We start from the raw sequence: 26358 nt of genomic DNA, 5'->3' as shown, positions 1-26358 counted from the left end.
ATAAAAAAATACATATATACCCAAATAATTTTTTGATGAGCAGCGGGTAAGTGGAAAAGACTGGGAAATCTACAGCTTCAAGATTAAGTTTTTTTTTCCAACCAAGAGATAAAAGAGTAATTTGATTATAGCAATACACATACACAGTAAACTGTCCGTAAAGCTACACTGAAGCTCACTATTCTCTCAGCTTTTCTTTCAAGCTCTCTCTCGGCATCTCCCCTTGAGGTGTCTGGGAAATCCAGTCCAAGAAACAAATGAAGCGTGCATGAAATGAACTGCCTCTAACTTTAAAGCATTAATTATTGAAAAAGCTCTTCATCAATCAAACAACCATCTCCTCTTCTTGGAATTGATATTTTGTTTATAGAGAAAGGTAGAAAAAATAAAAATTTTATTCAGTTGAGAAAATTAAAAAATCAAAATGTGTACAAAAATAATTAAATCAACTAAAATTTTGAAAAAAAACTAATCGATTTGATTTTAATTTTATAAACTTGAAACTGAAAAAATCAAATCGAACCCAAACCAAAAAAATCAAAAAACTAAGTTAAGTAAAAAAACCAAACAAAACTAAGAAATTGAGAAAAAACTAAGCCAAAACCAAGCTATATAAAAAAAACCGAATCATACCGATTCCAATCATTTTTTTAAATCAAAATGAACTGGAACGAATTGATTTGAATTGATTTCAGTTTAATTTTCATTTCTTTTTATTTTTTTATTTAGTTATTTTTTAAAATAAAAATTAAATTAAATAAAAAATTATCATTCCTATTATATTTTTATAGGCACGCGAGAAGCTCACGTGATAGCAATTACCTTTACAATACAATTGAAATAATAATTATTTTTTACGTGGCTAGAGGGAGTTATCTGTGTCTATATAGTAATTTATATAAACACAGAAAGAGAATACATTTTCTTAATTCTTAAATTAAATTGCTTGAGGCAGCATGAACATGGTTCATGATTAATTTAAGGTATATGTTTTCTTAGAAAATTACAAGATTATCCTATAGTTTAATTGTTTTTATATTTACTTTTTGTGTTTTAAAAAATTAAAATTTACAATGCAAACAGTGTGTTTAACATCAAACAATATCCCGTAATTTTATATCAAAGAGAGGTAAATTAATCCCATGTATTTTATTTTTCGAAGGTAAATCACAAATCAATCAATTAGTTGCCTTGCAATCTCCAACAAAGTGAACGACATTCCACGGACACACAGTAAAAGTGATGGTGTCCCTGTCCCCTACCCAAGGCTATTCGAGGAAGGGAGTAATCTTTTCTCATTAAAGATTTCAATTTTGTCTCTTTCTTAATTTTTTAAGTGTTTTTGTTTTTAAAATATATTAAAATAATATATATATATATATATTAAAATTTATTTTTAACATTAATACATTAAATTAAAATAATTTGAATACATTAAAAAAATATTAATTTAAAAAATAAAAATTTTAATTTTTTTTAAAATATTTTTAAAATACATAAACCAACAGCAGATATTACACAATTGTTAGCGTTGAATTAAAAATAGATTGGATTATTCAATCAATAAATAATTTAAATCAGTTATTTTTATTAAAAATGATAGCGTTTTTCTTCGTGTTGTTGACTCCACCTAATTTTGATTTGGTTTGGCTAGCCAACCAAATCATTAAAACCTTAATTTTATCAATCATGTTAGTTGGATCAATGTTCGCTTAACATATTCTCTGGCATTCTGTGATTTTTGTCCTCCTGCAGATTGGCATGCAGCGAGCAGGCTAGCTTCCCTCCATCAATAAACGGCGTCGTTCGACCTCAAAAAGGTCAACTGTTTTCTTCAAAATTCAAATTAACCCAGTCAATGGCACATTTCGTAATAAAATTACGATCAAAACCCATTTTCTTATCAAACCCTACATATATAACCCAAACCTCTCCGCTACGCCCCCCTCTCTCTACTCAACTTTCAAAAAATCAAACAAAATCCTCAATTAATTGTTCGATTAATTGCTTAATCCTTCAACCAACTCGCTAATCCAAAATAATCATCTTATTAGCTAATCCTTTAATCCGAAACGATGTCGTTGAGGCCGAGTGCAAGGACCGAGGTCCGCCGGAACAGGTACAAGGTGGCGGTGGATGCGGAGGAGGGAAGGCGGAGGAGGGAGGATAACATGGTGGAGATCCGTAAGAATCGGAGAGAAGAGAGTCTTCAAAAGAAGAGACGTGAAGGACTTCAGGCTCAAGCCATGCCTGCTAGTATCCACTCTTCTGCTGCTGAGAAGAAGGTTAGTTTCGTGATTTTATGGGTTTTCGTCTTCATTTTCGACTATTTTTTATTGTAATTTGTTTTGAGTGTTTGTGTGTGTAGGGTTTCAGTTGAAATTAGGTTTTTTGTTGAATTTGGTTTTGAATGGTGGCTTTGTGGTTAAATTTAATGATCTGCTGCTGTTGAGATGGTTAAGTTTGAGTGAATTTGGTTAATATTTTGGTGTGATTGGTGGTCTTATTTTTTCCGAGCGTTATAGCGTGTTAGTTTTGTTGGGCTTAGTTAGAATTAGGTTTAGAAGATTAAGGTTTCAGTTGGTTTGGAGCTTTGATGAATTTTTATCGGAACTGGGTGTATTAGATTATCTGAAGGGCTTAAGTTTTATTCATTCAAGGGTTATGGTGCTTGTATTGGTTTCACTGTAAGGTCTGTTTGCTAGGTTGAGCTATGCAATAGGAATATTTGTCTCAATCGTGTAGAGTGCAACTAATGCCATCGCATTGGTGTTGGGTGCCAGTTTGCCAGGATCTCTTGTTGGAATTGATTAAACCACTGGATATTGGTCTTTGATTGCTTGATTAAATGGGTGATGCATGTCATAATTTGTATTCTGTTGAATTGTCTGAACCAATAATTGGGGGATGCTAGTTTGGCTATTTCCAGGTGTATTAGTTCATTAGCTTTTTGGAGGTTTAGATGGTGGATACTTGAAATTTAGGTGAAATTTGGATACTTGTTTGTTTCACTTTTGGTGATCTTAAAAGATGTTCGAGTTTTGATTTATTCTTTAAGTTGGACTTGGTTGATGGCAGTTGGAACATCTGCCATCTATGGTTGCGGGTATTTGGACTGAAGATGGTAATCTGCAATTGGAGGCAACTACTCAGTTCAGGAAATTACTTTCAATTGGTGAGAAACTGCTTCTTGGAATGTCTTTTATAATAGCATTAATGCTATTTGCATAACATGTCTCTGTTGTCAATTTCTGTTGCCAGAGCGCAGCCCTCCTATTGAGGAAGTTATACAAGCTGGTGTTGTTCCTCGATTTGTTCAGTTTCTTATGAGGGAGGACTTCCCTCAATTACAGGTATTGTAGATGCCTTTGACTAGTTGTTTCTTTTTGTTGTTGTTGAATATGCTGGAGAATCTAATCAGGTGAAAATTACTGTAGTTTGAAGCAGCTTGGGCTCTCACAAACATTGCTTCTGGAACATCTGAGAACACCAAGGTGGTGATTGATCATGGGGCTGTTCCTATATTTGTACAGCTTCTTGCTTCTCCAAGTGACGATGTTCGTGAGCAGGTATGAAAATTGATCATGACCAGTGTTAACTAGTTTCATTTTCTTTTGTTTATTTAAATTTTGTCTTGGTTTAGGTCTTAATGTTTTTGTTCAGTGTGAATGAATTTGTTTTTTATTAATTAGTTGCAGTCAGCAGCTATCCTGCTAGATAATTGTGACCAAACTCCTCCCTTATATGTTTGAATGTGCAGGCTGTGTGGGCATTGGGAAATGTTGCTGGAGATTCTCCTAGATGCCGTGATCTTGTCCTTGGCCATGGAGCTTTGCTTCCTTTACTGGCACAATTAAATGAGAATGCCAAACTTTCGATGCTCAGAAATGCTACATGGACACTCTCAAACTTTTGTCGAGGCAAGCCACAACCTCCTTTTGATCAGGTTTGGTTATTTATTAGATTGTTTTTATTTGTGTTTTGACTGAATGTGAAAAGATCAATGCTCCACACTTTATTTGTTTTCTCTTGATAATGGTCATGCCATTTATCCTTTTTAAGTATATAGTTATGAGGGATTTCAGTTATCATTGCTGACTTGAATCTATGTTGTTTGTAATGTTTTATGTGCTGGTTCTTAGGCCACGGGTCTTGACTTTTTGTCTCATTTAACAGGTTAAGCCAGCACTTCCAGCTCTTGCACGCCTTATTCATTCTGACGATGAAGAAGTCTTAACTGATGCATGTTGGGCACTCTCGTATCTCTCTGATGGTACAAACGACAAAATTCAAGCTGTTATCGAAGCAGGAGTATGTCCACGGCTAGTTGAGCTTCTGCTGTGAGTATTAGATTGTGGGACCTGTACTTTCTATTTTGTTTGTTAGGCACCCAAATCCTGAACTTTTGTATCATGTTTCAGGCACCCATCTCCTTCAGTTCTGATTCCTGCTCTTCGCACTGTGGGAAATATCGTCACTGGAGATGATATGCAGACACAGGTATTTGTCGCTTGTAGCCATATGTTTCTCGTGTGCAAAAAAGCTACACCATGTTGTTATCCCACAATCCTAGAAAATTCTTTTAATGGAGGTACTGTCTCCATTTTAGGATTCCTGTTAGAACCTTGATGATATCCCATACAGGTATAGTAAGTGTTCAGTATAATAGGTGTAGCATTTAGCCCACTTCATCCCTGTATTGGATGGAAGTGGAACCTAAGGTTATAATGAATCAGTGGCCTTGGCCAAGAGGCCCTCTACTTTTAGCAACTGCTTAAACAGCTATACGTTCTACATTACTGTGAATTATTAACTATTTTTCATATTCGCTATAATCAATGCAGTCAAGTTTTTTAAATAGTTTCAAAGTGTTTGAAATAGGCTGTTTAAATTTTTTTACTGGGTTACCCATGTTGGCAGCAGCATCATTTATCTTAATAATGGGGAGGAATTTTGAGTTCAAAGTACCTTGTATAAAAATTGTACATTAGTAGGCTTATTATATATTGAAGGGAATAGGAGCAGATACGAAAAGGCATTTTCAGGAGAAAGCTAACGAGGGCATCCATGACCAGGAAAAAGGGCATATGTTTATTTGCATAATATAACTGCCAGAGAAGGCAGTAGGAGTTTGTCTTTTTATTTTCTGTTGTTGGGAAAATCATTAAGGATGCACACGTGGACACTTTCATTGTAAGAAGAGGTTTGTTTATCTCACATGTTGACATGTTCTGCTACCATGTAGTGCATCATCAATCATCAAGCGCTGCCTTGCCTTTTGAACTTGTTGGCCAACAATTATAAAAAGAGTATCAAGAAGGAAGCTTGTTGGACTATCTCTAATATAACAGCTGGTAACAAGGAGCAGATCCAGGTAACTCAGAAATACTTGCTGGTTGCATTTATTTATGAAATTGCATCAATTCAGTCTGAACGATGAATTGATTTTCTTTATATCTTGTTCACGAAATTTTGCAGGCTGTTATTGAAGCTAATATTATTGGTCCACTTGTTAATCTACTTCAAAGTGCTGAGTTTGACATCAAGAAAGAGGCAGCATGGGCAATTTCAAATGCTACATCTGGTGGTGCCCATGAACAAATCAAGTAAGAAGCAGTAATCTTATTAGTTTGGAAAATATGTTTTGCAAGTTGAGGAGTGAATCAATCAGCCTGCTCAACTGGGTGCACGCTTGGTTTACAGGTACCTTGTCAGCCAGGGTTGCATCAAGCCCTTGTGTGACCTTCTCATTTGCCCAGATCCAAGGATTGTAACAGTCTGTTTAGAAGGCCTTGAAAACATCTTAAAGGTAGGAGAAGCTGACAAGAATGTGAGTGAAACTGGAGGTGTAAATCTCTATGCTCAGATGATTGATGATGCTGAAGGATTGGAGAAAATTGAGAATCTACAGTCGCATGACAACACTGAGATATATGAGAAGGCAGTGAAGATTCTTGAGACATATTGGTTGGAAGAGGATGAAACAATGCCACCAGGAGATGCTTCCCAATCTGGGTTCCAATTTGGGGGTGAGGCTCCTGCTGTTCCGTCTGGCGGATTCAACTTCAGCTAAAGGTATATATTAATCGTGTGATGCTTCATATTCTGGTAATCCCAGGCTAATTTTTGGTGATCAGCATGGTGGGCCAATGGGCATCTAAGTTTTGCTACCCAAGGTCCCGAAAACTGAAAAATATTTTTCCAGCACTCAATGATGTATTATTGATTGCAGGAGTTTTAGCTGCAGGCTCCATTGAAGTCCTCGAGGAGTGTGGTGAGATGGTCGTCAGGTTCAGGTCAGGTGTCTTGGTGTCATGTTTGGTCTATCTCTGGTTTTGGGTAGTGGTCGGAGGGTGTCGGACTGGCTTGGGTTTCATTATGGCCAGAGTAATACGTTGCGGGAAGAGAAGTGAATGTGATTGGTGGCATGATTGAACTTGGGTTTCAATGTCTAGAATATTTTGGGAAACCTGAGTTCATTTTAAAGGGAGTAGTTATCCCAGGAGATTGGGGTCTTATAAAAAGGACATGGAGTCTCTCTCTCTCTCCCTGTCTTTTTTTTTTTAATATTTCTATTGTCCTAGTCGTCATGGTAGCATCTCTGCTTCCCTTTTCATGGTGTTAATTTTTGGCGCTCAGAAAATCTTTATATTGCCATGCTTGTAGTTTCAAGGAATATTGGAATGATGTTTCCTTCACATTGTAAGAGTCGGTTGCAAAGATAGGAGTCTCCTAGCTGTTTTCTAGGATATATACAATGTACTGGCTTGTGTCAAAAACTCTTATATTGAAGGGAAATGTTGAACTGGTATCAGTATTGATTTATTATTTTGATTTCACCGTTCACCATCTTTGTTCCAACTTTCTTATCAATTTCTTCCCATCAAGACACCTTCTTGCATATAGTTCTAGGCGCTTTTATCCCAGTAACTCCGAAGAGTTTTGTTAGTATCTTGATTGGTGACCTCCTTGCTACTTGCAAATTTAGATTTAACTTCTTGTCTCTCTACACTACAGCAGCTATAGGGAAGCAAAAAATGACAAATATAGGACTTGTGGTATACGAATAAATCTGCATAAATCACTCGGTTCTGGAATAACCAGTTTTCGTTGAAAAGCAAGACGGCATGTGCCCCTGCTAATGTACAAAAAATTGCGGTGCGGGGAGGGAGCAAGTCAAAACCTACGGGCTTGTCACCGCTGCTGTCCACAATCCCTGATTTGCTTGCCTACGAGGGTGAAGGAGAGCGACCGTGTTTATATTTATGATCTCGCATGTTGCTTGTAGTGGTTACATGTCCTACGCTTGTTTTCTTGATCTGGGGAAGTTTTTATCAAAATAATTGTTTTTGGGTTATATTCTTTATGTGAAAATTGTTCTTTGTTGGAGAAAATGTGACGAGGAAGAAATGAAAAATGATTTTTTTAGTTTGGCTTAATGCTTACCCTAAAACCTAAATTTTAAGCCAGACATTTTATGAGGAAAATTCCCATTACATTTGTTATCAAATTTCTTATTAATTGAAAATGAATGTTATAATCGCGGCCAAATTAATTTTTCATACAAAAAATAATGTTTCGGCATTGAAATGTGGTTAAAAAATAATATAAAAAATTAGATATGATAGATATTTATTAAGATAACATTATTTATTTTATGATAATTTTTACAGAGAAGAACAAAAAAGTAACCACAAAATTGATAAGGAAGCTACTCTGTTTTTGCCTTGTGTTTTAGTTGTCTTGTAATAAGGAAAACCAGATGTCTTAAGTAATTAGAGTAATTAAGTAGCATTTAACATGCTAAAGCTAAACCAGATGCCTAAGACAAAACATCATGATAAACAAGGTTCCGACGATAACAAGCTGTCCTAGAGGTTATTTAACAGTGATTAAGATGGTAGGGTGACAACATCCAAAGCGTCATTCATTAGAAGTCATCAGTTATGGAACCCGAGGGGCTCCTTCTTCCTCAGCTGCATAAAGAAAACACAGAATTTCTCAGAAAATGTTGAATAACAAAGTAATGGAAATCAAGCAAAAACAATGATAAGTACAGGACCTGGTTGCTATGACCACACTACTTCACCTTATCAGCCTTAATTGGTAGACGAGCATAGCACCTTATCAGTCTTACAAAATCATGGGTATCAGCTGAAAAAGCAACGCAAAATCTGAATCACTAGAAAATCATGGGAGCCGCTAAGTTATTGAGTCAACCATACACCTGTTTAGCAGCAGCAAATCTATTGAGGAGTGTTGTTATAATTGTTTTTTAAAGTATTTTTATATTAAAATAACATTTTTATATTTTTTAAAATTATTTTTAATAAATAATCTAAAAATATTGATGTGAAGAAAAAAAATTAAAATTACTTTTAAAATGCAAAAATAAAGAGATTCCATGGTAACCATCCAACCAATATATAGTAAAGCTAACTACTGTATCTTCAGAAAGCTGCAAAAAGTAACAAAGCATGGAAACTAGAGAATGCCAAAATGGAAATACTCTGCTAAATCACCTAGCATTATGAGGGAAACTGTTCTCCTTTCACATTCAAATGCACCAAAAACACTACAATATCTTCAAGAAAACCTCAAGCCTTCTCCTTTCATTAACCCACCTTCATTTTCATCAATATTTCTCAATTCTTGCTAACCCACCACTTCAAATCCGAACCCCATTGCCTTCCTTATTGCACTTTCCTCTTCTAATCTCTCAAACCCCAACAAAAATCCCCGAACTTTAACTCCAAACCCCATCAAAATGAGGGATCTTTTGCTTGTAACAAGGCACCGAAAAGTGTTGTTAATGGTGAAGGTGGTGTCTTTTTGGCATAGAAGATGATGCGAGAGAGAGTGTTCGCTTTTTCATGGGCTCTAAATAAAATAGTTATGGGCGGGCCTTTGTCTCTAAGGCTATTATTAATGGGATGAAAGAATTTACTATTATTATTTTTTAAAACTTGTTAAGAAAAATATTTAATTTTAAGCTGACTCAGATAATATATTAGTAAAAATTGGTATAATTCAATTTTAAAGAATATATCTTAATTATTTTTAAAAAATTATCAATTTAAATTTTATAAATTTTAAAATTATTAAAAATTTATATGATACTCAACTTTAAAATTTATAAAATTAGTCAAAATATATAAAAACTAATCCGTATATTCATATTAATAAAAAAAATTTTAATTTAACTGTTAATTTAATAATTTATAACATGGTTTGAGTTTTATTTAAATAATATTATTTCAAGTTTTTTTTTACATTACTTCATGGTTTTTTTATATAAAAAAATAGTATTTTTATTTTTTAAATAATTGTAACTTAAATTAACCCCATAATCTGCAGGTCAATCCGTACAGCCCTCGACTAATTTCTTGGGCTGGTCGAGCCTCCGCTAGCTTCTTATGAATATGCAAGACACTCTTGGTCTTTGTTAAAATAAAAATAAAACAACAAACATGGCTTAATGGACAGATAACTGGGCCCAAACAAAAGTCCTAAAAATCCTTGGCCCAATAAATTGACCCAGACTCAGTTAAATTAGGGTTCCAATATATAAAAACAGCCGTGATACATAGCTTGTATCTCTCTCAACCTGTAAGGACTTTAGAAGCTGCTACAGGGGAGGAGACTCTAGAGAGGAACAGCTCCGCAGAGTTACTTAGGAACCTTTACGTTTCCAAAATGGTTAGCTTATTTTTTTCTCTCTTGTTTATGCTCCTAACGTTTGAGTTATGTGCTTTTTGGTTTTGTTTTTGGATTCGGGAGCTCACTGGCTTGCAGCTTGTCTCAGTGATGCTTGCTGGTGTTTGTGTAGTTGATTTCTTTAAAGAAAACATGGGACTTGTTGGTTTTGATATTGTTGAATTTGTGGGAAGTATCCGTTACTTTGTTTTGTTGAATAAAGTGAAAATTGGAAAGAAACAAGTTTTCTGTAACACCTTGTGAATGATTCTCACTAGGTTGGATTTTGAAGTGAAACGCTTTTACACCTTTATGCCTTTTGATTCGTTTTCCTTTCGTGTGTCTGGTTGTTGTTTTAACCTGGGTATGATTGAGTAATGTCATCAAGATGTTTTTTACTTACTCTGGTTTAATTGATCTATCTGCTTTTATGATGCATTACAGGCTAGAGGGTTGAAGAAGCATTTGAAGAGGCTTAATGCCCCTAAACATTGGATGCTTGACAAACTTGGTGGTGCATTTGTATGTTAACAATCTCTGACCCCCTTTACTGCAATATCAATTAATTCCTTGTATGTTAACAATCTCTATTTTGGGTGTAAAATGTTTTATTGTGTTGTGTAGGCACCCAAGCCATCATCTGGACCCCACAAGTCTAGGGAATGCTTGCCTCTGATTCTTATTCTGCGTAACAGGCTGAAGTATGCTCTCACAGGCCGTGAAGTGCTTGCTATTTTGATGCAGAGACATGTCCTTGTTGATGGCAAGGTCAGGACAGATAAAACTTACCCATCTGGTTTCATGGGTATGTGCAATTCTGTCTTTACAGTGATTTTTTCTCTTATGTGGATATTCTAGATAGGTGTAGGATTTTGCAGTTTTCAATGCTTTGGGATTGGTTCTAGATGGGTAAGGAGAAGTTTTTATCATTATCATCACTAGCTGAGAGTAATGGATGAACTTGCGGTAATTTAATTTTTCACAGTTTTCAATGCTTTGGGATTGGTTCTAGATGGGTAAGGAGAAGTTTTTATCATTATTATCTCTAGCTGAAAGTAATGGATGAACTTGCAGTAATTTAATTTTTCACATCTTTTGGTGGGCATGACATGATTAAGAAATCGAGGGATGCAATTCAGTAAAATAGCTGTTGGAAAGTGATCATGTGTGAGAGGTTATAAGTGCTCATATCTGTCAGAAATTAATGCTTGTTTTAAGTGATCATTATGTGAAAGGTTATGGGTGCTTTTGCTGCCAGCTTTCTGTCATGCTAGATTGGAAGTGGTTATTATGTGTGATAAACTTTTAGAGTTTCGCCCCTTTTTTGGTTATATGATCATATCTTTTTCATTTTTTCCCTACATATTCTAGTCTTCATTTGGGTTGCTCACTTTGTTTTGCTTTCTGCTACAGATGTTGTGTCAATCCCAAAGACAAATGAGAGCTTTCGTCTCCTCTATGATACCAAAGGCCGCTTCAGGCTCCACTCCCTCAGAGAGGATGAGGCCAAGGTTTGTATAGTTTTGGCTATGATGTGGTTTTGTCGTTTTGATTTGTGATGTTTTTGTTTTTTTGGACCGTGCACTAATTTGATAAATCAATGAATTGTATTTTTGTAAGTTCATATTGTAGAGTGGAACCACCAGTTAATGATTCCATTTGTTTTTTTAATGCTTACGCAGTTTAAGCTCTGCAAAGTTCGGTCTGTTCAGTTTGGACAGAAAGGAATCCCTTACCTGAACACTTATGATGGGCGCACCATCCGCTACCCAGATCCCCTCATTAAGGCCAATGACACCATCAAGCTGGACCTAGAGAACAACAAAATAGTTGATTTCATCAAGTTTGATGTGGGAAATGTTGTCATGGTCACTGGGGGAAGGAACAGAGGCCGAGTTGGAGTAATCAAGAACCGGGAGAAGCACAAGGGAACTTTTGAGACAATCCATGTTCAAGATGCCACTGGCCATGAGTTTGCCACTCGCTTGGGCAATGTATTCACCATTGGAAAGGGCACCAAGCCATGGATTTCTCTTCCCAAGGGCAAGGGTATTAAGTTGTCTATCATCGAGGAGGCTAGAAAAAGGCTTGCAGCATCCCAAGCTGCTGCCTGAAGTTAATGATTTTTCCAATAATTTTGGCCTTAGCTATGTTTTTTTAATGCTATAATTACTGTTTTTGTTTATTAGTGCATGATTTTGAACGATGTTTTCACATTTCAATTATAACTTTTGCAAAATGCATCGAGTATTGACGAAGTAGGTATGAGATTTTCTGTAGCCTTTGAGATCACTCATTCTATGGACTATTTATTTGCCAGTGTGTCAAGAAAGTTATGTTTATATTTTTATGCACCACAATCGATATCATAGAATTCAATCTCAAGGTCTGGATTTTCAGCAAGTTCTGTGCCCGGTGGTGTTTGTAATTCATTACGCACGTTGAGGAAATGCTTTCAAAAACTGGGCACTACAGACGGCGCTTCTCCTGACTTCCCTTCCTCCAAAATATTTGGGGTCTGGATACGCTGGCTCTAATGAAATATCATATTTTAAAAAAAAAATTAATATTTTTTAATATGTTTTTTTAATTATTTTTTTATTTATATTTAGATTAATATATTTACAAAATTTTATTTAAAAAGCTTTTTTTAAATGTTCATAATTATTTTCGTTATTTTGCAAACATTTAATTTTTGAAGAAGTTTTTTTAACTCATTTATAAATGTTTTATATCATTTACATAGAAAAAAACTATTTTTGAAATAAAAATAATTAATTTTAGATGATATTTTTACAGCCTTGTATATTATTTTTTTCCTTTCATTTAGTTAATTTAATGTATATTTATTTTTATTATTATTTAATTGAATAATTAGTTATTTTAATAAATAAATTTAACAAACATAGCAAGATAAATATCATATTTTGTGAAATTAAATATTTTTATTTATATTTGATTTATTTAGTTATTATTTATGATTCTTTTTTTTTTATTTGATTGTATACACAAATATTTTTTTTTTAATTTTCTTTGAAATATTTTTAACTATAAAAACATACTAATTTTTTTTATATAAATTGCTTGCAGTATTAATCCATGACTTAGTCCGGGTAAAGTATCTGGTTGCTATTATTGCTCGAAGGTGGACTCGAAAAAGAAAATCTGCCATACCGTTGCTCTTATTATGTAGAGACAAGGAATGGCCTCGATTACTGTTGCTTCTCTTCAGGCTGCGCTGGACAAAACTAGTTCAGAATAGTGTTACTGTTTCAAAAAATTAACACCAAAAAAAATCGATTTAATAATCTATTTATATTTTAATATATTTAATATTAATACTTTTGTTTTTTCAATAAGAAATCATTGAAAAAAGATTAATTGATGAAAGAAAGAATATTTGAATAATTTGTTTTAATGTTTTAAGTGTGTAAGAATGATTTTTCTGTTGTTTGATAGAGAGATTATTTTGGCTTTTCATTTGATTTTCTTACATTCTTAACCTATTTCTTTTCATGGCGGATAAATTTCTCGTCTGTTTCTCACACCACGAGACTGGAAGAACAAGGTTTTTGTGGTCTGGTCCTTTTGAAAGGGATCTGAGTGCTTTTTTTGAAACCTCAAAATGGCTTTATATTAATTTTGTCTTTCATGGATCGTTCCTTCTTGGCTTCCTAATTGGCTAATTATCTCCGCACCTCAGATTATATTCATGCCCAATGATTTTCTATAAAGTGGTGAGGAAAGCTTATATAATTATACAAATACGTAGAGTAGATTAGATGGTACTAATCACTCAATAATTTTCCTAATTATGTTCCTTCTTTATTCAAGGATGACTTGATGGTGTATTTTAATGAATTCATTATAGACATTTAATTTGATGAACTTGAATCATGTAGAGAAGATGCCATATTTATTCACCTAGATATGGTTCTTTATTTAGCCTTTTAGGCTGGAAAAATAAAAATAAATAATTATGGAACAACATGATATTTTTTTTTATTAAAATAAGAGAAACATGTTGTCTTCTAAATCTTTAAAATTAGAGTTTTTAATTGAGATTTTGATTATTCTTAATTAAGTCCCTGCATTTCTAATTTTATCATGTACATCCTCAATTAACCAAAAAACTTCTAAATTCTTGCAATTGCATTATTAGAAACATTGATTGAAAACCCCTATTCGCTTCCCTCTTGCAAATTAATCTTTGATTTTCGTATTATATAATTTGATTTTTATTGATTATCAAACTTTTAATTTGTCTCAACATGATCATTAGTTTGATCAATTTTAGTCCCTAAATGCATACACCTTTTACGCCTTGATTTTAGTTGAGTTTTTTCAATTAAGTATTTAGTCGACCTTCAAACATCAAATTTCTTTCAATTAAATTCTTGATTACACCATTTTTTTTTCATTTTAATTATTGTAAATTAATTTGAATCAGGTCTCTAAACTTAATGTTCATTCAATCGAGTCTTTGATTGAGTCAACAAAAACCCATTAAAAGTTTAGTTAAGCCTTTGAACTTAATTAATTTTTTTTAATTTTGATCAAATTGACTTTAATGCTTAAAGATTAATTTTGCTTCAATTAAGTTCTTTCTTAAGTCAATTAAACCTATTAGAAGTTTAATTAAATTTTTAAACTTAATTAATTCTTTTAATTTTAGTCAAAACAACTTTCCAACTTAATTTTCTTTTCATTAAGTCTTTCTTCAACCTATTTTATCAATATTATTTTAATTTGATTATTTTTCTAGTGTTTTGACATGATGCAGCTCAAGAGTTCATCTATTTATATTCCAAATATATTTTTGGATTTTGAATTTTTTGATTTTTGAAATAATAAAAAAGAAATTCTAGAATATTTCTCATGCATCCGTAAGACCGCGGGTAAGTCATTTGAACACGGATCATTTATAAAAAATTTTAAATATTTTTCATAATTCTTGATCATAAACCACAAATAAATTACCCAATCATATATCATAATGCAAGCTATGCAATTAAGGAATATAAAGTAAGTCAATGGCTTCACTTCTAAGATTGTATTTGATATTATGGTAATAGTTGCTTTTTAAAATATTTTATTTAAAAATTTATTAAAATAGTAAAATTTTTAATATTAATATATTAAAATTATTTGAAAAAATAAAAAAATTAATTTTTTTATTTAAAACATATGATTGTATCTTTAAAAACAAATAAAAAATTAAGTTTGTGTGCTGCATGGCACCAAACGAGGTGAATTGAAGATGTCTTCGCATCCGCCTGACAATTAAAAGAAAAAACCAAAAGAAGCAAGGATGTGCTGCTCTCGTTGAGAGTCGAACTCAAGACCTCCCGCTTACTAAACGGGTGCTCTAACCAACTGAGCTACGAGAGCGCGTTGCTGGGAGATAAACAATAAATTATATTGTAATGAAGGTTTATAAATGCCATTTCACGTTATACCTCGATCAGACTGCGAGAATGTCTAAATCACTCTCCATGTTGAAAATTCCAAACTTTGTCTCTCTCTGTTTGGTCAAGGGATTTTTGTTCACCATGACATTTATGATGTAGCGTTTGTAACTACTGTTCTCTACATAAATACATACTCTGTCGGTTCAAATAATTGTTCTGTCGGTTACAAGGCATACGTTATAACTTCTGCCTAGATTGGAGCCATGAGCCAAATACATGCATTTAGCTCTTGTTCTCAAGAAATAATAATAATAATAATAATTCAGATGATTAAGTCTGATAAGAATATGAAACAAGCATAGCTTTGCAGGCATGGTGAAACACAAAACTCATCACTTCGAAGTTTCTTCCATGCATGGTAGAATTATCATACATGTACTAGGTAGTTAAAACTGGGATAACATGAAATTAATGGCAAACGAGAGAGATGGATGCGTATTTTTTGATATTACATGAACAAAAATGGATACAAGCAATTAAAAAGGTTTCAGGCTCCTCATAACAGGGAGCCTTGGATTTTGAAAGCACCATGCTCCAACCTCCCAAAAAATCAAAAGAATCAACCTAGCAGATCCGTGACAAAGGAACAACGTACAGTGCCAATTCTATACATCTTTGAGGACATTTCTCTCCCCTCTTTCCCCACAAAATTTTGAAAAAAAAAATAGTAATGCAAGAAGGTAATCGATTAACATGGTACGTGTATTCAGGAAATTCAAAGCGTTTGCATTCTTTAATTGGGCAAAGTTATAGCCATCTACAAGAGTGTAACATTTGGCGGGGAGCGTCGCAGCATTATGAATGAGTGAACTTCAGGAATACTTGTGCTCGCAAATAAAAAGAGTCTTCAGGAATATCCATGCTCACAATCAAAAGAGAATCGTCTTGAGGATAAGAAGGATCAGCATGACAGCGCACATTATAACAAGCACAGTGGCACACATTACCATTCCCCCTCGTTTCTGTGTTCTCTCAGCCTGCGGTGCCAAATCCATTCAATACAAACAATGCCATGCAAAATGAGAGAGAAAGAGAGAGGCTTTTGAAAATAGAATGAAATGATTGTTGAGGGTAAGAAGGGCACCTTCTGCAGTTGTTTAAGCCCCTCCTCAACTGTAGTTGCTACATTCTGAATGTTGTAGTCTATTCTATCAACAATAGTGCCCTGTTAGGAGGGAAATAAACAGTTAGTGATCGGTGACCTGAACAAGAAGTCTGCAGATTTCAAAAAGAAGGTCAGCTCTTAACCTGGTCTATCACAAGTACTGACAAGTCCTTCATAATCTGAGCAAGCTCATTTACTGATTCAACTACCTACCAAGATCAATAGGAAAACATAAAGTCTTAACAAATAAAGGAGACTACCAAATTTCTGTTGATTAAAAAACAAAAGGACAAGAGCATTTGCTTGCCTGTTCGATCTCTCTTTCCCTTTCTACAGTGAATGCCTCACTCCTTTTCAGCTTGGCCATCTGATGCTCACTAAATACCTTACATATCATTGATACATGATATTCTCAGTAATTAAAAACAGTGCAAGGATTTTGACCACAAAAACGAAATTTAACTTACAAAACTATTTAGATAATGTTTCTGGACATAACTGATAGATACAATGACGGGAAAAAACAAATTAGACTATACCTTCAGGGCACGAAACAAACAAAAAGAATGAAGAAAACAGAAAATGTGGTTCAACCCAAGCTTATGTTCACAGGCGAAGAAAAAGAAGACATTTTACTATATTACATAAGCAAATACAAAGCACAAACTCTCTCATAATCTGTTGAATCTTTCAACACCCAAATATCACCTCTATGTAACTGGAAGGGAGAGACCCCAAATCCAAAAGGAAAGATAAAAAACATAGCCCTGATTGATACTGGTATAGGCCCATATCAAGTAGGCTTTTACCTTGAACCACCAAACAGATTAGTGGAGGGCTCTGACAAAACATATATCTCACAAAATTTCTTACGCAAGTTTTGTCTATCAACTTGCTATGCAGGACCAAACAATTTCATGACTTGTCATATCTAACAATAAACCTAAGGCGGAGAAGGTTACGGCAAGCATACCATGTCGTCCAAATTGTCATCATCTATTATAGATCTACCACCATTTAGGTTCATTTCTAAATCATCCCCGTCCTGACCCTGCATACCAAAAGAAACCATAACAGAATGATTATAAGAAAATGTTAATATATTCCTTGCTTATTCAGTAATTCAATACGAAAAGCAATCCTTCCCAGACCTCTTTTTGTTGCCTGAGGCGCTTCAAGTATGTTGACTGTTTCTTGCGAAGTTCCATTGAAAGGTTCTGGAGGTCAGTAGCAAGGGAACGCTGCAAATAAAAAAATGCCAATAGAAGCACAATTCACAAGACCAATTCACCATGTAAGGAATGTGTAAGTTCTCATGTTTAACCGCATATAAAACTCCATAGAGCAAAACAATGGAATAACCAAGCCACTAATTGGAGAGAGCAATCATTTCATCCAACAATTATAGGTGCATGGGCCAGAAGAAACTCACAAGAAGATATTCTAATTTTTCAATTAGATAAGCAAGAGGGGAAGAATAGGAACACCAGAGGCCTATTAACCATCTAATCAGTTAGAATTTCTCCTTTAAATAATCAGGACATTATTGGGGCTGCTTTCCCCATAATTGTAATTTAAAATTTGCTTTTTGTAGGGCTTAGGCAGCATTATCTAACAAAAAAATCATATGTAAGTGGAAATAAATCATTAGCAGTTCCACGTGTTTAGCTGGTTCTTGCAAGAAAATAAAGGCTTACCTGCACATTTTTTCTAACATTTGAATCCTCAGAAGGCCCAGCTGCAGCAAGTCTTTGCAGTTTCTTCTCTGATTTCCTTATAAGACCAGTTATCTCTTGGGTTAGACCCTCAATTGTCCGTTGATCTTCTTTACCATCACCAAATGAAGGCATCAGAGCTTTGGCATGAGCCTTCGCTAACTCAACCATTTTCATACGTGCACGTTGCACATTTGCTGCTATTTCTTCAGATACATCCACCCAAGCTGGAGGTAAACCTACTGTAAATGCACCTTTACTGCATCAAGACAACAAATCTTAATGTTCCTAACAGGCTACCATTAAAATTCACAGCAAATGCTCAACCATTAAGAAAGCAACACTAAAAAACAATCAATGTTTAAAATTCAGAAGAAATAACTAGATAGTATTTAAGTTAATATTCACATCTATCAAAAATTATTTCAAAAATCGTTTAGCTTAAAGTAGAACCATCCCCAATCTTCAAAACACCTTCCAACACAACCATTTCACTCCTCACAAGCAATTCCATAAAAGCCTTTGACTGAAAATACCTACAGAAACCAATCCGATATTTGAGAATTGCAGGCAATAAGAGATCTCAAATCCATATAAACCAGCTCGATTCAACCTCTACCATTTTCTTGCACTACCATTTAGAAAAAAACACCCGATTCTCCCATCATCGACAAACATTTTCAACGCCCATTTCAATCTAACAAGAAGATAATCATGCATCACCAACAGCTACCAACAGATCACAATTCCCAAGACACACATACAACCAAAAATAACTCCTTCGAAACTTTCCATCAAAGCAGCTATGTTCCACATCACCTCCATACAAATCCACCAACATTCACTTCAAAACTTAAAAACCCATCAACAATTATCTATTTTCCACACATTTTCGACATTAACTAACAATAAAACACACTAAAAATCTCCACAAAATCACACTGCAAAAACCTCTAATTTCGTATCTCATTTTAGCTAACACTCTCAATTCTACATATCACATTGCTAAAATCAATCAAACTAAATGATTAATTAACAGCCAAAACACCAAGCAGATATTTATACGCGTATGTATATGCATACGGATACGAATGTGAATATGTACCTTGAATTACCGGGATCTTCAGTACTAAGAGGAGCATATTTCCGATTAGGATTGAGAAGCGAAGTGCTGGCCAATTCGATCACCGGACCACCACCACCACCACCAACTCCTCCGACAGAGCTCGTCGACGTGGATGAGCTCGTTGGAACCCTAACGCTCTTTAATGCATCTCTGTACTTCCTAAATATCAACGTCCGATTCCTCGTTGCCATAACAAAATCAGCAAGAAATCAAAAAAGGGTCACTCTCTTTCTCTCAGGAATCGATAATTTATGGAGGTCACGTGATCGAGATCGGAGAAGATGGCGGGAGGTCACGTGACCGGAGAAATTGGAAATGTGTGGGGAGACAGTGGAGCTGTTGGGGTTAATTAATAAAAAATTGAAGTAGAGGGATCGCCTTTTTCTTTTTGGTTTACGTAACTGTTGAGTGGGGTTCTTGAATGATTGTTAACGGGGTACATCAGTTTAGGGGTGTCGGCTTATAAAAGCAGCTAGGCAGTAGAAGTAGTTTTTTTAATTTAAAAATATATTAAAATAATATTTTTTTTAAAAAAATTATTTTTAATATTATAATATTAAAAAATATAAAATTACTAAAAAAATATTAATTTAAAATTACAAAAATATTTTTAAAACTTAAAACATACAAACTCATACTTTTAAAATTCAGTATAAATAAACTTGAGTTGATAAAAAATAAAAAAATAATATGATTTTAATAAAATATTTGGATCGATCAAATTATTAAATTAATTTAGTTGTTTTATTTGATTAATCATGTTTTTTATATATATTTTTAAATTTTGACCATTCTATACTCTAAATTAATCTAAGTCTAAGAGTTAATTCAGTAGATAAATATGGGTTTTAAAACAATAAACAACTTGGTTCAATGAGCAAATTGATCAAATTATTTAAAATATTTGTAAAAATTGGCTTAAAATTAGTTGTATTAAATAATTTTAAAATTTATTAGAAAATTTTATAAAATAATAATTTGATTGGGTTTAATATTAAAAAAAATTGAAAAAACCCTCATTATAAATTTATAAATCAATTAACCTAATCAAAACAAATCAATGATCCAATCCAAGACAATTCGAAATAAAATATTACTCAAATCTTAATTTAGTTTATTGAATCTTTAAATCAACTTGTCATGCTAGATTAGAGGTGGCAGAGAAAAGAAAACTGACTCTCTCTCCCATGATAATAAATACTCAATTTATTATTTTTTAATAATAAGAAGAAAAAAAAGAATACAACTATAGATTTTTATAGGGAAAGAGAAAAATGCATGGTAAAAATTCTTGCAAGGTAAAAATAAAATAAAATGAGTATTTGTTTAATATATTATTATTTTAGAGTTAAATTCAAGAAAAATTATAAAAAATAAAAATATTGTTAATATTATGCTACATTTTAAAAGTATTATGCATATACCATAAATATAAACTTATTATATAATAAATTACATAACATGAGAGTGTTATTTTTATATTAAAAATTATTGGATCTGATATAATAATCAAATTCAATATTATTGGATCTAATTTTTTCAAATATTATTTATATTTTTAAAAAAAATTATATTAAAAAAATTATTATTAAATTGCTACAAAGCACTAATATACCAGAATTAGTTAAAACATATTGTATGTAATAAAGAATTTAATATTTTTATATAAAAATTGATACACCAACATGATACAAGTTTTAAAAAAGTCAAAATCAAATAAAAAAAACAGCTAGTAAAACAGCCGTAACGCTCTTGCTTTTTATTTCCAAAAATTGATTATTTATTAAGTCTTTTTTTTTTGCAAAATTAACAGCAAAAAAATTAATAAAATTCATCAAAAATACAAAAAACAAATTATTATAAAAGCAACAGCACAACAAGCACCAGACTCCCTCTTTTTCGACGAGCAAAACACAGCTCCTTGTGTTCTCTCTCACTCCTTTTATAGAAAAAACAAATAAAAAAACCCTCCCTATCAATTATCATCATTTCCACTGATTCAACCCCTAATTTCAAGGGTATTCATTTGCGTAAATTCAAGATCAAAGCCTCAAAATTCGATTAGGAAACCCACTTTTTTTTTTCCAACAACCGAGGATCGGTTGAGAATTTCGGAGTTTTAAAGAAAATTAATTTTAAAGGGAGGAGCTATGGATGCTGATTCCTGGAGTGGTCGTCTTTCTTCAGCTTCTAAGAGATACCAATCAGCTCTTCAATCACGATCTGGTGAGATTTATTTTTTTGAGTTTTGGAAATTATCATTTCTTGTTATTTATGAGGTTTTTTGGTTGCTTAAAAAATGAATGGAAAATTTAAGTATTATGGGAGTTTAATTGTCTCAAAGTTATAAATTTTGGATTTTTTAGCAAATTGAGCTTAGTTGTATCAAACCCAGCTGTCATTTCTTTCTCTTTGGCCTGTTTATTGGTCTTTTTGGTAGCTAAGAAATGATTAGGAGATTGAAAAATCATGGGAATTGAAAGCGTTGATGTTTGAGGTTTGGATTTTTAAGTAAATTGAGCTTGGTTGCACCAAACCGAAGTCGTTTCTTTGTCTTTTGCTTGTTTATAATGGTCTGTTTGGTTTTTGAGAAATGATTGGAAAGTGAAATATTATGGTCATTTAAAGTGTTAGTGTTTAAAGTTTGGCGAAAATATGAATGAAACTGCAAGGTTTTGGAATCCAATTTTGTTTTCTTTATTGAAGAAGAGTGTTTTGTTTTGGTTGTTTGATGGGAAAATGAGGAAAGATGAGAAATTTGGGTTTTGGGGTCTTAAGGTTCTTCATTATGGCTTTGTTATAACCCCTGAAAGGGAAACTACGCTTACTTCACTGAGCTTGACATGGTTGTTACTTGCAAGTTGAAACTCAAAGGTTCCTTCTTTTGATAAAGAAAAAGAAAAGAAAATTGTTTCTCTTTGTTTATGGAGTGAATGGGTATAAAGGGTCAAGTGTTGTTGTCGAGGTTTAGTGATTTGGAAAATAAATTCTCGTTCTGAGGTAACTAGTAATCCTTTTTGGGAGTTAGTAAGGGAATTGCCTCTCTTGGCCGACATCAGTGGTGACTGCTTGAGAATCATGAATCTTAACAGATTGAGTTGAATCTGACTGTTATCAAATGGAAGCTTAGTGTTTCTAAATGTAATAAACTAAGGAAATTTTCTCTTAAACTTCAAATAATAGTTATAATATTTGCAAATGCAGATATGTTTATGGGGTTTGAAGAAATTGATGGAGATGATGATATAAGGGAGGAGTTTCCATGCCCATTCTGTTCCGAATATTTTGATATTGTCGGGCTGTGTTGTCACATTGATGATGAGCATCCTGTTGAATCAAAGAATGGGGTATGGACTATCATTCTTTATATATGTTAATAGCTGAATTGCATATGTTCATAGAGTTCAAAATTTCATTTATTTTGACTATAAGAATTCTTCTCTAGTCACTCATGTAGCATGCTACTTCATGTGTATTACCTCAAAACATGAGAATTGAGATCCTACTGTCTAGAATAAATGGTTCTAATGTCGTGCCTGTACCACTGACAACCAGTTGAGTACCAGCTTAGTCCATCTTGAACCAGCTAAGTTAATTTTATCTACTGGGTTTGCCTGATTGCTAATAGTACCATAAATGTGCATATTTAAGTTTTTGTAGAGTTGAGTTGGCCTCAAATATCTTCCTCCTTCAGTGTTACTGATGCGTGGAGTTCTTCAAAGTGATTTTTGAGGAAGTATTGTCTTTATGTGCTATTCAGTAATGAATCATATTACACTGGCCGTGATTTATAAAACAAAGAGGTCATTCCCTATCATATTAAGTGTGCATTTTTTGAATCAAGATTATTTGTTATGGGCTCCGATGTTGAGATCTTATTGAAGGTTAATTTTGCTCACTGTAGATGCTGTTTATTTACAGGTTTGCCCAGTTTGTGCAATGAGGGTGGGTGTTGACATGGTTGCACATATAACCCTACAACATGGAAATATATTCAAGATATCCTTTTCTATTGAGTTATCACTAGCTCAAATGATTTGTTTTTCCTAGGTGATTATGTGTTTGTTTGCTTCCAAAACCAATTTCAACTACTTGTTTGCTTTTATTGTGGGAATGTTTAGATTACTTTCTTATGCTTTTGGTCTGTAGCTAGACTTAATTTTTCGTTGTTGTTGACTTGAGCTTCAGTATCAAAAATCATGTGAACCAAGATGATCTTGCCTGTGTTGAGTTCCTTGACAAGTAATTACATGCAGCGCAAGAGGAAATCACGTAGAGGTGGACCTCATTCAACCCTTTCTTTGTTGAGGAAAGAACTGCGAGATGGAAATCTACAATCCCTTCTCGGCAGTTCGTCCTGTATAGTTTCCTCATCCAATGCAGCACCTGATCCATTATTATCTTCATTCATTTTACCCATGGTTGATGATTTCACGAGTTCCCAGCCTTCCTTTTTGTCTGAAAGTAGTTCGGCTAAGAAAAAAACAGATGGGAATGTTTCAGAACGGTATGTTATTCTGTTGTTCTAGTCTGTCTCTCTCTGTTCTGTCCTACTTAACTCATGCAGTAGATTCTTTGTATGCACTGTGAATGTATATCCTAATTGCTTTCTTCAGTGCACTGTCACATATAAATTATTTCCCTTTTGTAATTTGCTAATATTGTTGGAAGGGGATTGATCGTAGATGCACTTACCTTTTAATAGATATTGGCCATGGGTCTTTTTATGGTATCATATTTGTCATATTCAATTTGCAGACTTCTATCTAGTTGATGATAAAATTAATGTGATATTCTGTGCTGGACTAGAAATACCACAAACACCTGACCATGTTGTTGACTTTAAAGATTAGAATCTCAGAAGTTGCTCATGCTAAGTTTTTCCTGCTTTCACCTAGCCCAAACACATTAAGCTGTGTATCCTAGGACACACACATGTATATTCTTTTCTGTCACCCACACTTAAAAGTTGCAGATTTTCTTCTCTCTTTTTTTTTTTCCCATTAAATTAATCATTATCTATGTTGCCTGATAAAGTATTATTTTTTGCTCATTTACTGAAATAGAGCGCATTAAGTTTGCATTGCAATCATTTTGGTCAACCACCTTGATGTTTAAATGAATTTTTTGGAGAAGATAGGATCAAAGGGAAGGGATATGTGGTTTGGATGGTTTATGGAATTACCACTGATTTATGTATCAAGAACTGCAGTTTTTGCCTATCCAATTCTGTTATTTCTACATCATATTTACCATTAGTCACCAAAAGCATTTCAGTATACAGGGTGAAACTATAAAGAACTTGGGAAAAAGTTAATTAATTAGCCATTTTTTCCAAAGCTCTAAGTTGATGATAAGAGCTCTGGATCATGTGTACCATGATCGTCTTTGTTTATAGTTTCACTCTTTGTTATGGTTTCAGCCATTGAATTTTTTTTTCCCCGAGTACCTGAATCTTGACTTTTGGGGATCATGCTACTCAATCATGTGGTCCTACATGTACTTGAAGTAGGTGCTTGAATAATAACAAGGTCACTCTTAACCCCTTCCCTAAACTCAAACTGGAATCCATCCCTGGCTGCTGCTGTTGAAATATAGTCATGCATCAAATGTTGGATCATTTGTGTACATGTGTGCAAAATCATTTGGCTATTCTCATTCAGGTGCTATATTTTTGTTTTTGGTTGCAGAAATAGGAAGTCACCTCCTATGTCAATTAAGGATAAGGAAGAGAAGGCCAAAAGGAGTGAGTTTGTACAAGGGCTGTTGTTGTCTACAATTCTTGATGACATTTTATAGAAGTGGATGGATGCTGGCTGCTACAGTATCGAATGCCATATTTGTAACCAAGTGCCCTGCAATCTTGGTTTGTTTGCGGTGAAGATGGGAATGTGTTAAGCACGGAGTGTTAAATAAATGTAGGAATGAGTGTAAGTTATGTTGCATGTGAACGTTAGTTGGTGGACAGACTTACTTTCAGTCATGATTAAATGGAAAAGAAGAAAAAAAGTTACTTCCTAGAAGTGCTATCCTTTGCTAATGGATATCTGTGTTACTTTCTTGTAAGTTATTTGAAATTACAAAATATCTTGATAAATAAAACACCCATCTGCTCGTTGAAGGCATCTCCTGTCAGCCTAGTTAGCTGCAAGAAATTATTCTGCATGAAACATATTTACCCCACCCACCTGTTGCAGACTGTGGGGGTGTTTGCTGGCAATCTTTGTTTTGATGGCCGCATTAGGGTAGGGTTGTGGATTGGTGGGGCTGGTTCCTTTGTTAAGCAGTAGTGAGTTCTTGATCAGCAAACTAGTCTTTCAAAGAAAAGCATTTTCTCGAAGACATTTAGTTGTTAAGGATTTTGTGTGTTCCATTATCAAGTTCAAGCCATTGGGTTGCGTGTTTTCCGCTGATGATGTTGATCTGAAGCTCAAGTATAATAGAAACAAAAGGAAGACTCAAATTTGGCTATCAGACCAGCAGGTGTCAGGCAGTTGGGTCAAGGGATATAGCAATACCCAAAATACTGGATCTGTGAAAATAACTGAAACATCTAATATTTTGTATTCTGCGGGTGATAACAGAGACTTTAAGACCTCAGATATCTGCCGCAAGTACATCTGCCTGCACCAACAAAATTCTTTTAGGTAGTACAGGTTGACCAATTGTTGAAAACAAGTTTTGGAGTTCAACCAATTCCAGATCATGACTAGCCTGTATGAAGGAGCAGATTTGCCTCTACTGTTATGTCACTTTCATTCTGACATGCCCAGGTCTTTTGACACTGAGGGTAAAAAGTAAAAATAAAGAACATGAATTCAGGCCACAAATGGGAAACAAAGATTTGATGAAGTATTCAGGTAGTGTGCATTGTGCAACATGCATAATGGCGGTTCTATCAACAATGATGATTATCAGGTGTTTCTCCATTAAGACTGATCATCATGTTCCTTTGCTCAAATGCCGTGATACTCGCTGCTCAGAGATTTCCATATTCAATACAAATCTTTAATCTATCATAAATAGCTGGTCCGAAATGACAATTTTCCATAACTGACTCGAAAAGCTCTTCTGATAATTCCACATCCCTCTGGCCTTTCAGATCTTCAAGACATGCAGCTAAGGCAATTAGTATTCGGCTTCCACCCTGGGTGTTTGTTAACACAACCAACCGCGTGGTTGGCCACGTTAACAAACATGAAATTGCTTTCTTTATTCTTTCTGCTGCTTTCACCATCAGACCGC

At 33.9% G+C, this 26358-nt stretch overlaps 4 protein-coding genes and 1 non-coding gene across 6 annotated transcripts; 3 read left to right on the top strand and 2 right to left on the bottom strand.

Annotated features, from left to right (window-relative positions):
• The first annotated feature begins 1928 nt into the window (after nt 1-1928).
• LOC105125140 (importin subunit alpha-1-like) lies at nt 1929-6846 on the top strand. Of its 2 annotated transcripts, none has more exons than XM_011025446.1 (11): nt 1929-2285; nt 3079-3175; nt 3262-3353; nt 3438-3569; nt 3761-3946; nt 4177-4340; nt 4422-4500; nt 5246-5374; nt 5479-5606; nt 5704-6075; nt 6233-6846. In XM_011025446.1, exons 1-10 carry the CDS (start codon nt 2076-2078, stop codon nt 6071-6073), a joined length of 1587 nt encoding a protein of 528 aa, XP_011023748.1. In that variant the 5' UTR covers nt 1929-2075; the 3' UTR covers nt 6074-6075; nt 6233-6846. The 2 variants fall into 2 exon arrangements, with proteins under 2 accessions (XP_011023748.1, XP_011023747.1); XM_011025445.1 differs by having other exon boundaries at nt 3076-3175.
• A 2736-nt stretch (nt 6847-9582) lies between these two features.
• Nucleotides 9583-12036, top strand: LOC105125141 (40S ribosomal protein S4-2-like). The gene is made up of 5 exons (XM_011025447.1): nt 9583-9699; nt 10141-10218; nt 10321-10501; nt 11110-11207; nt 11379-12036. Exons 1-5 carry the CDS (start codon nt 9697-9699, stop codon nt 11808-11810), a joined length of 792 nt encoding a protein of 263 aa, XP_011023749.1. The 5' UTR covers nt 9583-9696; the 3' UTR covers nt 11811-12036.
• A 2977-nt stretch (nt 12037-15013) lies between these two features.
• Nucleotides 15014-15087, bottom strand: TRNAT-AGU (transfer RNA threonine (anticodon AGU)). Its single transcript has one exon. It is a non-coding gene; the product is annotated as a tRNA-Thr (tRNA).
• Nucleotides 15088-15575: 488 nt separating this feature from the next.
• Nucleotides 15576-19530, bottom strand: LOC105125139 (syntaxin-43-like). Its single transcript, XM_011025444.1, has 8 exons — nt 19093-19530; nt 17970-18246; nt 17424-17513; nt 17246-17323; nt 16580-16657; nt 16416-16481; nt 16252-16332; nt 15576-16144 (listed from the first exon to the last, which is right to left on the bottom strand). Exons 1-8 carry the CDS (start codon nt 19302-19304, stop codon nt 16037-16039), a joined length of 990 nt encoding a protein of 329 aa, XP_011023746.1. The 5' UTR covers nt 19305-19530; the 3' UTR covers nt 15576-16036.
• Nucleotides 19531-20993: 1463 nt separating this feature from the next.
• On the top strand, nt 20994-25238 carry LOC105125137 (protein DEHYDRATION-INDUCED 19 homolog 3-like). Its single transcript, XM_011025443.1, has 5 exons — nt 20994-21339; nt 22318-22460; nt 23035-23112; nt 23364-23620; nt 24804-25238. The coding sequence occupies exons 1-5, from the start codon at nt 21264-21266 to the stop codon at nt 24910-24912; spliced, it is 663 nt and encodes a 220-aa protein (XP_011023745.1). The 5' UTR covers nt 20994-21263; the 3' UTR covers nt 24913-25238.
• Nucleotides 25239-26358: the final 1120 nt, after the last annotated feature.

Source organism: Populus euphratica, unplaced genomic scaffold, assembly GCF_000495115.2.
Source record: "Populus euphratica unplaced genomic scaffold, PopEup_1.0 scaffold28.1, whole genome shotgun sequence".
NCBI lineage: Eukaryota > Viridiplantae > Streptophyta > Magnoliopsida > Malpighiales > Salicaceae > Populus > Populus euphratica.
The sequence above is the reverse complement of the archived record's forward strand: the minus strand, read 5'-3'. Positions and strand labels throughout refer to the sequence as shown.

Coding starts and splice junctions, on each gene's coding strand:
- LOC105125140 (XM_011025445.1), top strand. CDS start 2,076: ATGTCGTTGAGGCCGAGTGCAAGGACCGAGGTCCGCCGGAACAGGTAC. Junction 3,570..3,760: donor GTGACGATGTTCGTGAGCAG/GTATGAAAATTG, acceptor TTGAATGTGCAG/GCTGTGTGGGCATTGGGAAA. Junction 3,947..4,176: donor CACAACCTCCTTTTGATCAG/GTTTGGTTATTT, acceptor CTCATTTAACAG/GTTAAGCCAGCACTTCCAGC.
- LOC105125141 (XM_011025447.1), top strand. Junction 10,219..10,320: donor ACAAACTTGGTGGTGCATTT/GTATGTTAACAA, acceptor TGTGTTGTGTAG/GCACCCAAGCCATCATCTGG. Junction 11,208..11,378: donor TCAGAGAGGATGAGGCCAAG/GTTTGTATAGTT, acceptor ATGCTTACGCAG/TTTAAGCTCTGCAAAGTTCG.
- LOC105125139 (XM_011025444.1), bottom strand. CDS start 19,304: ATGGCAACGAGGAATCGGACGTTGATATTTAGGAAGTACAGAGATGCA. Junction 18,247..19,092: donor GAAGATCCCGGTAATTCAAG/GTACATATTCAC, acceptor GTCTTGATGCAG/TAAAGGTGCATTTACAGTAG. Junction 16,482..16,579: donor GGGAAAGAGAGATCGAACAG/GCAAGCAAATGC, acceptor TGATCTTGGTAG/GTAGTTGAATCAGTAAATGA.
- LOC105125137 (XM_011025443.1), top strand. CDS start 21,264: ATGGATGCTGATTCCTGGAGTGGTCGTCTTTCTTCAGCTTCTAAGAGA. Junction 21,340..22,317: donor AGCTCTTCAATCACGATCTG/GTGAGATTTATT, acceptor TTGCAAATGCAG/ATATGTTTATGGGGTTTGAA. Junction 23,621..24,803: donor GATGGGAATGTTTCAGAACG/GTATGTTATTCT, acceptor TTTTGGTTGCAG/AAATAGGAAGTCACCTCCTA.